We start from the raw sequence: 15,049 nt of genomic DNA on the forward strand, positions 1-15,049 counted from the left end.
AAGAGGAATGGAGTGAGCTGAAGAGGGCGAGGGAGGAAGAATAGGAGTGGGTGTGGGAGTGGGAAAGGGTGTGGCTTAGGTAGCATTTGACCAAGAGGTCCAGGAGATGCCTCATCCTGGTTCCCCAGCTGCTGGATCTGTGGGTGACAGACTAATTCCAAGCCCTGCTGCCTGGAGGGGTAGATGATGCCACCTGCTCTGGTTTTGCTCAGGGCTCAGGTGGCTCAGCAGTGATTGCAGCTGGGAGGCAGAGGCAAGCATGACTGGGCTGGTCACATTGTTTAGTTGCTTTGTTAATATAAGCCTAATTAAGCAAACAATTACAGAAAACATGACCAGGTATAATTACGAAGTATTTATTGACCAGTAGTATATCACATGCTATTGTTTTTCTTTTATTTGCTTTTATCCACGTGGCAGAAAATGGGATTGCTGATTACTCCCACAGTTTTTTGTCACAGGTCCAGCTACTTGGTAGGAGACTAGTTTCCCTTTCCAGATTCCTGGAGAAGGAACTTGGGGTCAGCTGGGGTCAGATACTCACTTGGTTCTAATCTGCGTGGGCCTGAGGTGGACATGGCTGCTGGAATCCCACTTCTGTGCTCAGGAAAGGAAGCTGTGGCAAACTGGGAAGGCAACCCAGCAGATGTCCACATCATTTTCATTCCATTTCATAGGCTGTCCTTTTCCTTTATGCCATTTTATGTTTCTTACTGTATGTCCATGTCAGTGCGACCCCCCTCTTTTAAACCTGACTCAAACTCTCTCCTTTTCCAGGTGTGTTGAGCCTGTTTCATTCCTTCTGTTCTGTCCTTCTGCCTCAAAATGTATACACTGTTGATACTATATTTATTTGCTTTCTAGCTTGTAATTTTCTGTGTGTATTTTATATTTCCAAATAAAGATAAAAGACAAAGATCTTAAAGGTTAAGATCTTGTGCCTTCCAGGGAATCTAAATGGATAGAAAAAAACAAGCAAAATACCCACTCCACTCTATGCCAGCTCCACCAACAAAAGCAGGATTTGAATCTAGGAGACCTGAGGCTACCCTTATCTTCTCAGCAAACATACGAGTTATTCCTTTTAAACATAGCTGAGCAACCCAAGAAGAGATGATGGGTACAGAGGCTTAAGGGGGTAAGAAACTGAGTGTCCAGGTTTTGAGTACAAGTTTATGTGTCTATGCCAAGACTAAGAAAATGATGTGTAAGAAGTTCCTGAAAGTGATAAGGTAGATTTTTCCCAATGAAATAGCAGGAATATACACTGAGTGGCCAGATTATTGTGATCTCTGAATGCATAATAATCTGGCCACTCAGTGTATATCCTATATAATAAAAGGCTAATATGCAAATTGTCCCCTCAACCAGGAGTTCGACCAGCAGGCAGGCCGGCCAACCGCCCATGTCCCCTCCCCCTGGCTAGGCTGGCCGGACCCCACCCATGCACGAATTCATGCATTGGGCCTCTAATATATATATATATATGTGTATATATATATATGTATATATATGTATATACACTGAGTGACCAGATTATTATGCGTTCAGAGATCATAATAATCTGGCCACTCGGTGTATATATATATGTTGTGACCTAAATGCCACAGCTCTTTGCATTAATATAATGTCTCATTTTGTACAGAAACAGATCTACTTTCATGCAGAAATCAAGCATATTTCTAGAACCCAGGGTGAAATGAGCATCTCAGCGGTTTACATTAGTTAGATTACTAGAATCTCTGTATAATCCTGGAGTGTGTGTGTGTGTCCTTATTAATAACTGAGATTGATTTTTCCAATAGCCCCATGAAGGGAACGTTAGAGCAAATTAAATTTAAATAAATACCCGAGTATAGTGGTTGTATTTCATACCCACTACATAAGGCAAGTGCAAATGTTTTAAAATAAAACAACCAAAGTGGAGCCAGGAAGTGAAATTCAATATGATTGTTCCAGAATATTCCAAATCCAGAATTTATTTCAAAAGCATACAATTTTCACTTCACAGCACTATATGCTTATTGCTTACTTGATGTATTGTGTTTATGTTACTTTAAGTTATTACTTTGTGCTTATAATGCTTTTTTATATTAATGTAAATTATTATTCTAACTTTAAATTCTTGAATCAGTGAATAAGAATACCTCTTGTGCCAAAACCGGTTTGGCTCAGTGGATAGAGCGTCGGCCTGCGGACTGAAGGGTCCCGGGTTCGATTCCGGTCAAGGGCATGTACCTTGGTTGCGGGCACATCCCCAGTGGGAGGTGTGCAGGAGGCAGCTGATCGATGTCTCTCTCTCATTGATATTTCTAGCTCTCTATCCCTCTCCCTTCCTCTCTGTAAAATATCAATAAAATATATTTAAAAAAAAAAAAAAAAGAATACCTCTTGTTTTGGAAGTGTAGACTACTGGAATGAAATCCATTAAATAAGTCATCTTCTCATTTGAAAAAAAAAATGTGATTGGATCTTGTGCCTTCTCAGTTAATGCTAAATTTTATTTCTTGAAAAAGTAACTTGCCATCTTTACTCTTCAACACACATATTCCTGAGCAGCTAAGGGATAGCTGCCCACTCCAGCAACATTGTTAAGGCATCAACTTCCTCCCTGTTCTGCTTGCCTTTTTGCTCCAAAAAGCCTCTGTCAAGCCCTTCCTAAAATCTTCCTCCTCCGCCGGCATCTCCTGGAGCTGCACCGTCTCCCCTCTCTCCTGCCTCCCTGATGGCTCCCCTCAGGTTGCTTTACTGGCTGTTCTTCCTTCTCTAGGCTGCCACCTCCTTTGAGCTGGAGGTGAACTTGACTGTACTTCTGCGCTCTAGCCTGAGCTGCCAGACCACTGAAACTCATAGACCCGGGACTCCTACCAACCTGGCACTCGGCTTCTCTGTGACAGTCCCTTTCTCATTGTCGTAATTGTTCAGGCTCAGGACTTCATTGCTTGGGGATGTGATTGGGTAAGAATTCCACCCTGCCCAGCTTGCCTGGGCATGTGCTCACACTCCCTGACTGCCAGGTCCTGTCAGTCTTTACCCCTGGAATGCTTTGCTTTTCAAAGGGACCTGCCCGAGTCCACGCTTTCATTCCCTCTCCTCTGAACTATTACAGTTCCTCCCTTAATTAGTCTGCTGGCCTCCATTCTCTTATCACACCTGCCCTTCTCCAAAATGACTCCCAGAGCCAAGCACCCAGAGCACAGGTCTGATGATATGCCCTGCTCACTGCCCTTGTCTTGTCTAATAAAGTGCCTGTGTAGCGTGCCATTTGGGCCCCTTTAGAGTGATAACACAGCCACTTACTGCACACTCATTCTAGTCACACTTTATTTGAACTGCACAACAGTCTTGCATGGGTAGGTAGCAGTTTGTTCATTTTATAGACAAGAGGGCTACTCAGAGCTGAGGCTGGCCTGCCCTAAACCTTGGACTCTGTGCTCTGTCAGGGGCCCTTTACATCTCAGTCTCCACTCTGCTCTCATCCTGGGAAGGGGTGTCTCTTCTTTCTGGTTATCCGTAAGGCTTAGCCTAGGGAGACTGCCCCTCCATGCTGCCTTCCCCAAGAGCCAGTCATTGACCTCGCATTCTCTTCAGTTGTAACTTGCAGCTCTTTTCTGCTCATTTAGTTATTCTGCCTCGGTTCATGTTGTGATTGGTTCTTTGCACACCTGCCCTCTTGGATTATTCATTCTTTTGGGACATTAGGGGTGTCTCTTCTCACTTGCTTGTGCATCCCTTCTAGCATGCCGGTACTCTGTATGTCATAGGACACAGACAGGCTGAAATTACTCAAAGGGAATTTTCCCAAAAGTAAAGAGAAGAATAGTGCCTTATGGTTCTTCATAACACAATATAGTTCTTTTGTTGGCACGAGGCACTTTTAGATCTGTGCTTACTCTTCTCAAACACAGCTTTGAGGTTAATGTATAGTATCCCAGGTTTTTGTGGTTAAATCCAGTTTAGAAGCACTCCCCCAAGCCCATTCATTTTGTATTTGATGCAGTTCCTCAGTGTATCCCTGGGCTCCCAGATTCCAGGAGCAGGCATGGGCATGCTTAGTAAAGACACCTGGGGAAGTAAAAACAGGACTTGTGATCACATAGTTAGGCCTCGCAGGAGGGTAAAAACTCATGCCCAAGCAGGCCTCAGGGGAACTGGAATATAGTTGGGGAAAAGGAAGGTCATTGACATCATATTGACACACTCCACGTAATGGGGTGTCTATGCCCCCTGGGCCGCTGGCACAGCAGCTTCCCATCCAGCGCTCACTGTCCAGCCGGTTTGGTCATTCAGCTCTTCTCAGGCTCAGCTTCTTTGTGTGTCTTGGGGCACAGTCCCTAAGAGGGGATCTTTGGTAGTGTCTCCTTGCTCCATTGTTGGCCAGAGCTCTCTTTCCAGGCCTCCCTATAGACTACCAGTCTGGTGATCAAGTACCATAGAAGAGGATGTGGCTACCTATTTGGGAAGAACTGCTGAGAGCCACTTCTCTCAACAGGGTATAGGGCAAATGTCAGCAAATACAGATTTGAAATCTTACCTTTATTATTTTTATCAAACCTTAGTAAAGAGTCTGTCATTGAAATTTGATCCCTCAAATTTGCAATAATAAAAACATGGTTTTTAATAACTATTTTGCAACCCGTAATCTGTATTATATATATCCAATTCTACTGCCAACTCCCTGCTCTGTATTCTTTTTTTGTATTATTTTCTTTTTTTCCCATGGATTATTATGAATTATTTTTTAAAGGAATGAAGAATTGATTTATTTTATTTTTTTAGAAATTTCGGGATTTCTTTAATCAAAATGAAACCAGCGACCCAACCAGGGATACATGTGTGATCCTTACAGTGGAAGGGCGGACATTTCCTGTGGATATCTTTTATCTACAAAGGTTTGATGATACTTGCTTTTTTAATGATGGTGCCTAGAAAGCTATGCCTGTATTGTGGAATGAGAAGCAACTGCATGTCTTCCAAGGGTGATATGCCAGGCTGATGAGGAGGGGTATACTCTGTCTCCTGTCATTATTTTGTATCTCCTGTCATTGATAGGATGTTCTGGAATGCTGCTCAATATCACTACCAAATTTAGTTTAAACTCTTGACACTAATGTGCAAGTTTTTATAGAGCAAAGTGGTAACAAGGTTAGGGGAAGGACAGTTTGATAGTTTTTAGAACTGAAGTTTACCAGACGGCTGTCATTTTCACTCATATATCTTTAAATCATTTGGTTCTCAGCTCCCTACATCCTAGCGAAGGGCCTGGTTGACAATTTTGGGAGGAGCCCTCTTGGACAGGAAGGGCGTCATCCTAATGCCTATACTGCATCACTGGACAGACAGACAGTGGCTGATAAATACAGAGAGTTGGGGGCTTGACTTCTGAATTGTTTTGGCTGGACAGCGTGTGCACCCATCAGCTCCGTCCATCCCTCAGACACGTTGCCAGTTGTCAGGAGGGAAAATGGAAAGAGTGGGACTTAGCATTGGGAATAGCCCTCTGTTTTCACTGGCCAGACATCTTTGCATGCTAAAGATAGCCCATCAATTTGCATAGGTTTATTGTTTTTGTTTCTTTGCAAATAAAGCAAAAAAAATCATAGTTGACATGTAATTATAAATTATTCTTAAATGTTGCATTTAAAAAAAAAAGAAAAAAGTGAATACTTATTTTATTTATTCATATTCTGATTACTGCTGGGCAGGCCCAAACTAACTTGCTGCCAGATTCTGCTGCCAGATTTACCAGGCTAATGGATCTATAACTAGTGTGTATTGTAGTGATGAGTTTCACTCATATATCTTTTCAGTCCTGTTCCAGATTACATCAAATCAACTGTAGAAACTGTGATGAAAATTCACCAGACAGAGGGAGATGGAGACATATTAGCATTTCTTACTGGCCAGGTAATTCCAATGGACCTTTTCTCTGTAATGAACAAACACGTTAAGGCAGCACCAGAATTAATACAGAAGGCTGTTACTTTGCTTAGCTGTTTATTTTATGTTTTATTGTATTTTGTGGTTACTTAATTGCAAAAAAAAAATTGTTTGGTTTGATGTCATTCATCTACTTACTACATAGTCAGAGAGTCATTAGCTCCTGCCTGTTCTGTCTGCAGAGGGTCAAATGTATTTGAAATTTTAGTTGATTCCAAAGTATATTACACATTCATTCCATAAGCTGTTTACTAAAATTGAATATTGCATTGGGTGCATTTGTGTGTGCAGGTTGCTGCTGCAGGCTTCTTTTCCAGTGATACCTTTACAGCTTATCCTGGGGGTGCTAAGTGAGCCATCACCGGAAAGACAATCGAACAAGCCCAAGTGCTCACTCAGGGTTGTAACACTGTTCAGAACTACCCTCCAGCTAGAATCTTTCCCACTGTTGAGCATTTTCCACAGTTCAGTAATCTTTTCTTGAAATGCGTATAGCGATTTTATCTGCCACAGCTTGTTCATATGTATGCAGTGCTTTGTTTGTCACAGTACCTCAAAGTTGAGTTAAATAGTCATTGTTTATTAATCTGACAGTTGCAAATTTTCTCTCCACGGGCACCATTGTTGGGTAGCATTTAATTAAATACCACCCCAGAGTAGAATGTGATCACACTGGAGTCATGAATCTGACCATAATTAAAATCCTGATCCCAACTTTCGTATCTTTCATATGAAAAAGTGACATGCTTCAACTTCAAAGTGATCTTGGTTTCTTTGGTTCCTGGTTCAATGTTTTAGGAAGAGGTAGAAACCGTTGTGTCTATGCTGATCGAGCAGGCTCGAGCACTAGGTCGGACTGGGATGAAGAGACACCTCCGGATCCTCCCCATGTATGCAGGACTGCCTTCCTTTGAGCAAATGAAAGTGTTTGAAAGGGTGTCCCGCAGTGTCCGAAAGGTGAGACTAACCTTATGACTAAGAGTGTTTGCAGACATCTATAATCATTTTGGGGCCCCTTCGCTGTGCATTGGAAAGAATTTTTTTTACATTGAAGTGAAACTTGTTATACAGGCAGGTTTCTTTAAGAGCTCCGTGTTTCTGTGCGGTATTTTGAAAAGCACACAATAAATAATGTGTTGCAAAGATTTCTGAACCTGCCCCACAGAGAGGTAACTCTGACAGTAATTATCAGAGCAGGTGACTTTTCCTTATCTCTTTCCTGCCTGCCTAATATTTCCCCATGACACAACACTACCTTGGCTTGCAGGACCGTGTTGGTGGATTGTGATCAGTGGAAACAATAGATTTATTACTACTAGTAAGCCGTTGGTTTGAAGCATCATTTTGACTGTAGTGCCAGGTTTAAGTTAATTATTTTAAGGTGTGGCTTAAAAATATTTAGCATTGAAATTGGGGTGGGGAAGGGTGTGGTGGGAAGCATTGATTTGAAGGAGCCAGCAGGCAGCCAGTCTGCTTCCTGCTCATTGTCCTCCTGGGCCTTACCCCATTTCCCTCCCATTGGATGAGGAAGACCCAGGACTGGCCTGAAGTGGCTTGTAGTAGCTACTTATCAGCAGGTGACAATACAGTAGGTGGGGGATGGTCTGACAATCCGCTCCTAATTTGGGCCACTTGGAAGAATGTGCTCAGCCTTCTGGCCACTGGGAGGGAGTAGCTGGAATCTTCCCAGTGAAATGTGAACTGTGGCCAACCAGTCAGGAGGCTGTGGTTCTATTCCTGAGTCACTCTGTGCTCTGGGATGAATTACTCAACCTCAAGGCCAGGTTTTCTCAGCTGTAAAACATAAATAATAATGACTTTTAGACAGATGGTTTTATAGCATATGTCTACTATGTAAAAATGATAGGAAGATTTTTATGAAATGATAGATATAAAAGTGCTTTTAGAAAGTTCTAAGTGCTATCTATACATGACCTCTGCTGTTTCAAATCCTTCAGGGGCAGTTCCAGTGCACTTGGAATAAAATGCAAACAGCTCACAGTGTCCAGAGACTGCATGATCTGTCCTTGCCTCCCTCCAGCCTCATCTTGTACTTACTCTGGACTCTGGCCGCACTGGCTATTTCTCTTTTCTTTCAATTGTTTCTTCTGCCTGGATCTCCAGGGTTGGCTGCTTCTTGTTAATTACATCTCAGCTCAAAATAATCTTTTAGAGAGATTTCCCCTGGCCATCCAATCTAAAATAGCACAGCCCATTATTATAATCTACCTAATAATGGAGGAATATGCAAATTAGCCGGGACACCGTAACATCATGACCGAATAGCAGGGACCTGAGGCTGCATGGCACCTGGCCAGAGCGAGGGACCTCAGACTGCGCCTCGCCTTATGGGGCTTGACAGGGGACCTCAGGCTGCGCCCCCTGCCCCAGTGCCAGGCCAGGGGACCTCAGGCTATGCCCCCCGCCTGGCGGGGGTTGACGGGGGACCTCAGGCCACGCCCCCCGCCCTGGCGCTGGGCCGGGGAACCTGGGGCTGCGCCCCTGCCTGGAGGGGCTTGATGGGGGTGGGTCTGGCTGGGTCTGGGGCTCACCCAATGCAGGTGGTGCCGGCCGGGTCTGGGTCTCCTGCATTTTCGAAGCACGTGGGTGTCATGGGTAAGGACTTGACTCTAGGTCTCGTGGCACGCCCCAGACTCTGACAGGAGGGAGATTTTCATATACATTTTACTAATTTTCTTTCATCTCTGACACTTCTATTATAGAGAAAGGGCAGATAGCACTATTAAAATATTTCCTCTAATTAATTTCCTTTTAATGTGCACAAATTTTGTGCACCGGGCCACTAGTATATAATAAACACCTTAAATACTATGTAATGTTATATTCTTACTCTGTTGTATTTTCTTTCTCACACTAGACTCTGGGAGAGCAGGGGTATTGTATTCTCTTTCTTGTTCATCCTACATCCCCAGCACCTTGCACAGTGCCTGGCAAAGCACAAACTCTCAGAAAATATCTAGAATGTGAGTGAATAAATGGGTTTTACATGTACAGGGTGGTGATTTATCTTAGTTGTACCAAAGGCAAAAACTAACGTTTGTTGAGTATTTACTATGGGCCAAGTACCAGGATTAGAGCCCAGCACTGGGAAGGGGGTAAATATTATTTTGGTGAGGAACCATGCTCAGGAGGTTAATTAACTTATCTAAAATCACATGCTCTGGAAGAATTCAAACCCAGGGCACCCTGACCCTAAAACTTACGCTTTTGCAGTATACCAAACTAAATAGTTCATTAAAAGTGAAAAGAACCAAATAACTTTTATTTTTACTCTTCGTTCTGTGGGGAACTTAGGTGATAGTGGCCACCAATGTGGCAGAAACCTCCATTACAATCAGTGGGGTTGTGTATGTGATCGACTGTGGTTTCATGAAACTCCGAGCCTACAATCCCAGGACAGCTATCGAGTGCTTGGTAGTGGTCCCAGTGTCCCAGGCATCAGCCAACCAGCGAGCAGGACGTGGTGGCCGTAGCCGCTCTGGAAAATGTTATCGTCTTTATACAGGTTAGTGTGGCTTTCTTTTAAGGGTTTTTTATTTCTGTAGGCCTCGACATTGGAGAGTATTATACTTACCCTCAATGGGCAAGACCTCACACAAAAGCCAGCCCTTCCTCACATGTCCCTCTGTAACCTGGCCCCCACCACCTTGCTCCTCTAAATCTAGTACTTCTTTGCTACTGGTCCCTATTGGCCTATTAGTGTGCTATTTTCTTGTTCTGGGATCCCTGAACCCCCCATGGGGGGTCCCATCTGTAGCTCTAGTCAGAGCATCTTTGCAGAGCTAGAATAGCAAGATCTATCTCACTGATAGAAAGCAAATAGTTGGTCTACTCCTGCTCTGTACTGTGCACCATGCTAGGCTCCAAAGGAGCAAAATAAATACCATCAAGACCTGTCTGGCCCTTAAGGAGCCTTCTCTCCAGCTTGAAGACAGCCTTCCCTACAGACAGTGATGTCCCAGAGCTGCTCTTTCTCTCTCTGCATTTCTCTTGTATGAGGGATGGTACTAAGATTTCTCTCAATTGTCCAGACTTGATTTTCACATCATTTTCAATTCCCTTCTCTGTCCAATATCCATTTGCAGTCACTTACCAGATCTCTTCTTTTCTTTTTGGTTACTGTTGCCCTTGTTCAGTCCTTGACACCATTCTTTCTTTTAGCAAATGTTTACAGAGCCAGGTGTGGTGCCAGGGTTTGGAGATCTAGGGCTAGGTGAGACATGGTTTTGGCCATGTGTGATCATTGACAGCCTGGTGATGGAGGCAGACCCACAAACAGATTGACATATTGTGTGAGAGGGTTGCCATAAAGGAATGAGCCTTGGAAGCAGAGAGCAGAGAGTTCTCCTGTTGGGGAGGACTTCGAAATCGAGTATTTGGGCCTGATTTTATTGACAGCCCCGTAGTTATCCACTGAAGGGCTAGCAGTGGAGATTAGATTTCAGCACACCCAGCAGAGGGAGTGGAATGCACAAGTACGTGGGTGGGGAAGAAGAGGGAAAAGAGTAGTCGGGAGGGAGGGAAACGCAGAACCTGAGGCCAGAGATGGAGGGCCTTCCACCCCTGAAGACACTAAGAAGGAATGGTTAGAGTGGAAAGAGGAGAACCAAGGCAGTAAAAGGCATCCTGAAATTCAGGGGAGGAGAAAGTTTCAAGCTACTTAAAAAAATGGTTTTTGAGGGGAAATTTACATAATATAAAATTAACTATTTTAAACGGAACAGTTCAGTGGCATTTACAATGTGTAACCACCGCCTCTATCTAGTTTCAAAACATTTCCATCCCTTTAAAGTAAAACCTTTACTCATTAAGTAGTTGCCCTTCATTCCTCTCTCCCCCTAGCCCAGCCGTGGGCAAACTACGGCCCGCGGGCCGGATCCGGCCAGTTCGGCTGTTCTCTCCGGCCCGCGGAGCCGAAAGAGCGGAGGGTTCTCTTGCTCTCCCCTCCGCTCCTTTACTTTAAATTTATATTAGTTCACACAAACACTCCATCCATGCTTTTGTTCCGGCCCTCCGGTCCAGTTTAAGAACCCATTGTGGCCCTCGAGTCAAAAAGTTTGCCCACCCCTGCGGCCTAGCCCCTCACAACCACCAATCTTTGTTTTGTCTCTATAGATTTATCTGTTGGGTATTTCAAATAAAAGAGATCATACAATATGTGACTTTTTGTGTCTGGCTTTTTTCATTTAGCATAATGTTTTCCAGGTTCATCTATGTTGTATCAGTACTTCATTCTTTTTTATAGCTGAACTAGAGGCCCAGTGCACGGATTTGTGCACCGGTGGGATCCCTCGGCCTGGCCTGCACCCTCTTGCAATCTGGGACCCCTCAGGGGATGTTGGACTGCCAGTTTTGCCCTGATCCCTGCAGGCCAGGCTGAGGGACCCCACTGTTGCACAAATCCATGCACCGGGCCTCTAGTATGCATATAAGATCTTTGGTTAAACTCTTCCTGCCCTCCCCTCCCCTCTTCCCTCTGAGATTCATCAGTCTGTTCCATGTTTCCATGCCTGTGTGTTGAGCATCTGCCCCCTGTTAGTCAATGCTAGTCATAGCTAATGGTCAGCAGGTCACTTGGGCTTTTATATATATAGATAAGCCCTAACTGGTTTGGCTCAGCCTGCAGACTTAAGGGTCCTGGGTTCGATTCCAGTCAAGGGCACATGTCCAGGTTGCGGGTTCGATCCCCAGTAGGGGGGGCGTGCAGGAGGCAGCCAATCAATGATTCTCTCTCATCATTGATGTTTCTCTCTTTTCCTCTCCCTTCTTCTCTGAAATCAATTATATATATATATATATGTGTGTGTATATATATATATATATATATATATATATATATAGAGAGAGAGAGAGAGAGAGAGAGAGAGAGAGAGAGAGATAATATTCCACTGTGTGGATACAACACATTTTGCTTATACATTCATCAGTTGATTGTTTCCACCTTTTGGCTATTGTGAATAATTGCTCCTATGAACATGTGTGTGCATGTACTTGTTTGAGTACCTGTTTTTACTTCTTTTGGGTATATACCTGGGAGTAGAATTGTGGGGTCATTTAATAATTCTGTGTCTTAACTTTGAAGAACTTAAGTTTTCTTAAAATTTATCTTTATTTTGGAAATATTACAAATATCCTACCCCTCTACCCCCCATTGAGGAAATGGTTAACATAATGTCATGCTTCAAAGAAATCTAATAGTAGAGTACAGACTAAAGACAGGAAGGTATATTTGTCTTCCTTAGCATGAGCCGTTTTAGTAGAGGTGGAGTTAGGGAGGGCCTGTCTACAGTATTGGGGTGCATTCTACCCAACCTCTAGGCCAGGGGTCCTCAAACTTTATAAACAGGGGGCCAGTTCACTGTCCCTCAGACTGTTGGAGGGCCGGACTATAGTTAAAAAAACAACAACTATGAACAAATTCCTATGCGCATTGCGGGCCCAGGACGAGTTGGCTGCTAAGCAGGACAGGCAGCGGCACCCGGCGGGCCGGATAAATGGTAGTTTGAGGACCCCTGCTAGGCATTCTTGGCTAACCTATTACTAGATGAACTTTCAGAAAGCACAGCTCTGAGCATGTTACCTGCTCAAACCCTTAAGAGTTTCTCAGAACCTTCCACAACTTTTTCTCAACTTATCTTCTCCTGCAATCCACCTACACCTCTGCTACGCTGCATCACAGCTGCACTACACTCTTCCTGAACATACCTTCTGTTTTCCCACACCCACCTCTCATTCCTGTGATGCCTTTCCTTGAGTTGTTTCCTCTGCCCAACACATCACATTCTCCGTATCCTTCACATCCTCTCTCAAATGGCACCTCCCTCATAAAGCAACCTCAGTTTTCTTTCAGTGTCTATGCTTCTTCCTTCCCTGAATCTCCCTTTTCCTTTGGGAGGTCCTCTCATTGGGACCTCGTCTCAGAAGTCACTGTTTCTGGTCTTGTCCCAGGCCCTTTCATATCACTGAAGCTTCTCAAAACCATTGGCCTATGGCTCCTACAGCTCCTGGCCCAATGCGTCACACTCAAGTCCTCAGTGGTGTTTAACTGAGTGTCACTCAGCTCTTAGGAAGCACTTACTTAGGGGGCTGTCCTCTTATCTGACAGCTTTGCTTCTCCCTTGGTCAGCTCGGTATTTGGAAATGTGGCTATCCTACCAAAAAGCTATTCCCAAAATGCTGTTGAAACACAAAGGCGGTATCCCATTTGGAACTTCCTGCTGTTGCCTGTAATCCAGGACCTTCCAGTTAGACCCAGGCATTTGACAGTTTGTATCAGTCACTCCAGAGAGTATTGGTTGTTTTCTCAGAGACGGCCTTTATGAAGTTCTTCAGTGATAGAACTGTTTTGGTCTGCTTTTTCTCTAGTTAACTGCAGCTTAATGGTCTCTGGAAATTGGGCCACCCTGTGTGTGAAGGAGGGTGTGCACCGTTAAAATGTTGACTGATGTGGGAGGGTTTTGAGGGTGGAGCATTCTCTATATAATCCATAAGCTTTCTGAATACGAACAAAATGGATTTAATCTCTTCCTCCCTCTTTCCCCCCACCTTTTGCCTAGCTTTCATAAGAAGGCCTCCCAAAGTCTCTTTCCCTCCCTCCCTGTTCTCCTGCCCCTCCCATCTTGGCACCTCTGTGCCTTGTGCTTTTTCCTATGAGAAGTCACCTTTTGTTCCTGGTGGGGCAGGCATGTAAGCATTCATTAATCTATTTGGGACAGCCATTGGGATATGAGTGTAACATGTGCTTGGCTCATTGATTCAAAGAGTTACATTTGGGCAGTTTTTGCTCTTCATAAAATTTGGACATTTATTATATTCTGGTTACTGTTTTGGTAATGTATTTTGAAATTATTCTTTAGTGTTTATATGTACTGTTCTTGCCTTTCGACTTACTCTATCCCAAGCAGAGGTAATGGTAACTGGGCACCAATAGTGATTCAGCAAGTACTTGTTGCTTTGATTTAGTATTTTGCTGACAGAAAACACATTTAAAAAAAAGTATCCTAAAAATAAGAGCATAAACTTCCATAATGATATATTATTTATAAAGATATAAATTGCTAAAGTATTTAAATAGAATGGTCTTTCTTAAACATGAAATAACTTTATATCATAATATATGCATCCAATGGGGAATCCTAGAGCCTCTTGTTAGAGAAGGAAAACTGTCCCTTTGCCATAATGATTGCATTTGATTGTGACATTTGATCCCAAACGGTTCTGATTTCCTATCCTCAGAGGAAGCCTTTGACAAGTTGCCTCAGTCCACCGTTCCTGAGATGCAGCGGAGCAACTTGGCACCTGTCATCCTGCAGCTGAAAGCACTGGGAATTGACAACGTCCTCAGGTTCCACTTCATGTCGGTGAGTCCTACCTTCTCTCTTTGGCCAGGGAGGCTGGAGGGCTCGCAGGGGAATGTCAGGACATTGTTATAGGGCATGTCAGCTTTCTTTCTTTCCCTCTCTTTCTCTCTTTCCTTCCTTCCTTCCTTCCTTCCTTCCTTCCTTCCTTCCTTCCTTCCTTCCTTCCTTCCTTCCTTCCTTCCTTTCTTCCTTCCTTCCTTTCTTCCTTCTCCCCTCCCTCCCTTCCTCCCTCCCTCCCTTCCTTCCTTTTCTTTCTTTCTTCTCTTTCTTCTCTTTCTTTCTCCTTTCCTTTCCCTTTCCATTTCCATTTTCTTTCTATTTAGCTCCTATGTTGTGTGCTTGCTTTGTACCAGGCCTTGTGCAGGCTACAGGGGGAATACAGCCAGACCAGTTCCTGTCCTTGTTCACTGGGGAACAGATACAAGTAATGAGTTATTACAGCGCGTGTGCCCAGTGCTGGGGGAGACAAAGGCAGGCCCTCCAGCCCAGTTAGTCATGCCTGTGGTGAGATGTGAAACTCATGGGATTTCACCAGCTCGGGAGGGGCAGCGAGATGCAGGACAGTGAGCATGTTTTAGGCCTGCATGTGAGAGTATCACGATTGGGGGAGCCAAGAGGGCTTTGGTAGAGCTGCAGGGAAGAGTCTTGTGGCTGATTGCGTCTCTGCTTATTCCCCAAGGCAGGTTTCCAGGTGTGAAATCATTGAGTCAGAGGGCCATAGTCCTTTT

At 44.0% G+C, this 15,049-nt stretch overlaps 1 protein-coding gene across 1 annotated transcript in view; it reads left to right on the forward strand.

Annotated features, from left to right (window-relative positions):
* The window catches only part of DHX35 (DEAH-box helicase 35), a 72,771-nt gene that overhangs the window by 25,963 nt on the left and 31,759 nt on the right, over positions 1-15,049 (forward strand). Inside the window, exons 9-13 of the mRNA XM_080684237.1 lie at positions 4,780-4,892; positions 5,811-5,907; positions 6,739-6,897; positions 9,256-9,466; positions 14,197-14,321. Of these exons, the coding sequence (XP_080540363.1) occupies positions 4,780-4,892; positions 5,811-5,907; positions 6,739-6,897; positions 9,256-9,466; positions 14,197-14,321 (705 nt within the window). The remainder of the gene's footprint in view (positions 1-4,779; positions 4,893-5,810; positions 5,908-6,738; positions 6,898-9,255; positions 9,467-14,196; positions 14,322-15,049) is intronic.

Source organism: Plecotus auritus (genome assembly GCF_963455305.1).
Source record: "Plecotus auritus genome assembly, chromosome: 8".
NCBI lineage: Eukaryota > Metazoa > Chordata > Mammalia > Chiroptera > Vespertilionidae > Plecotus > Plecotus auritus.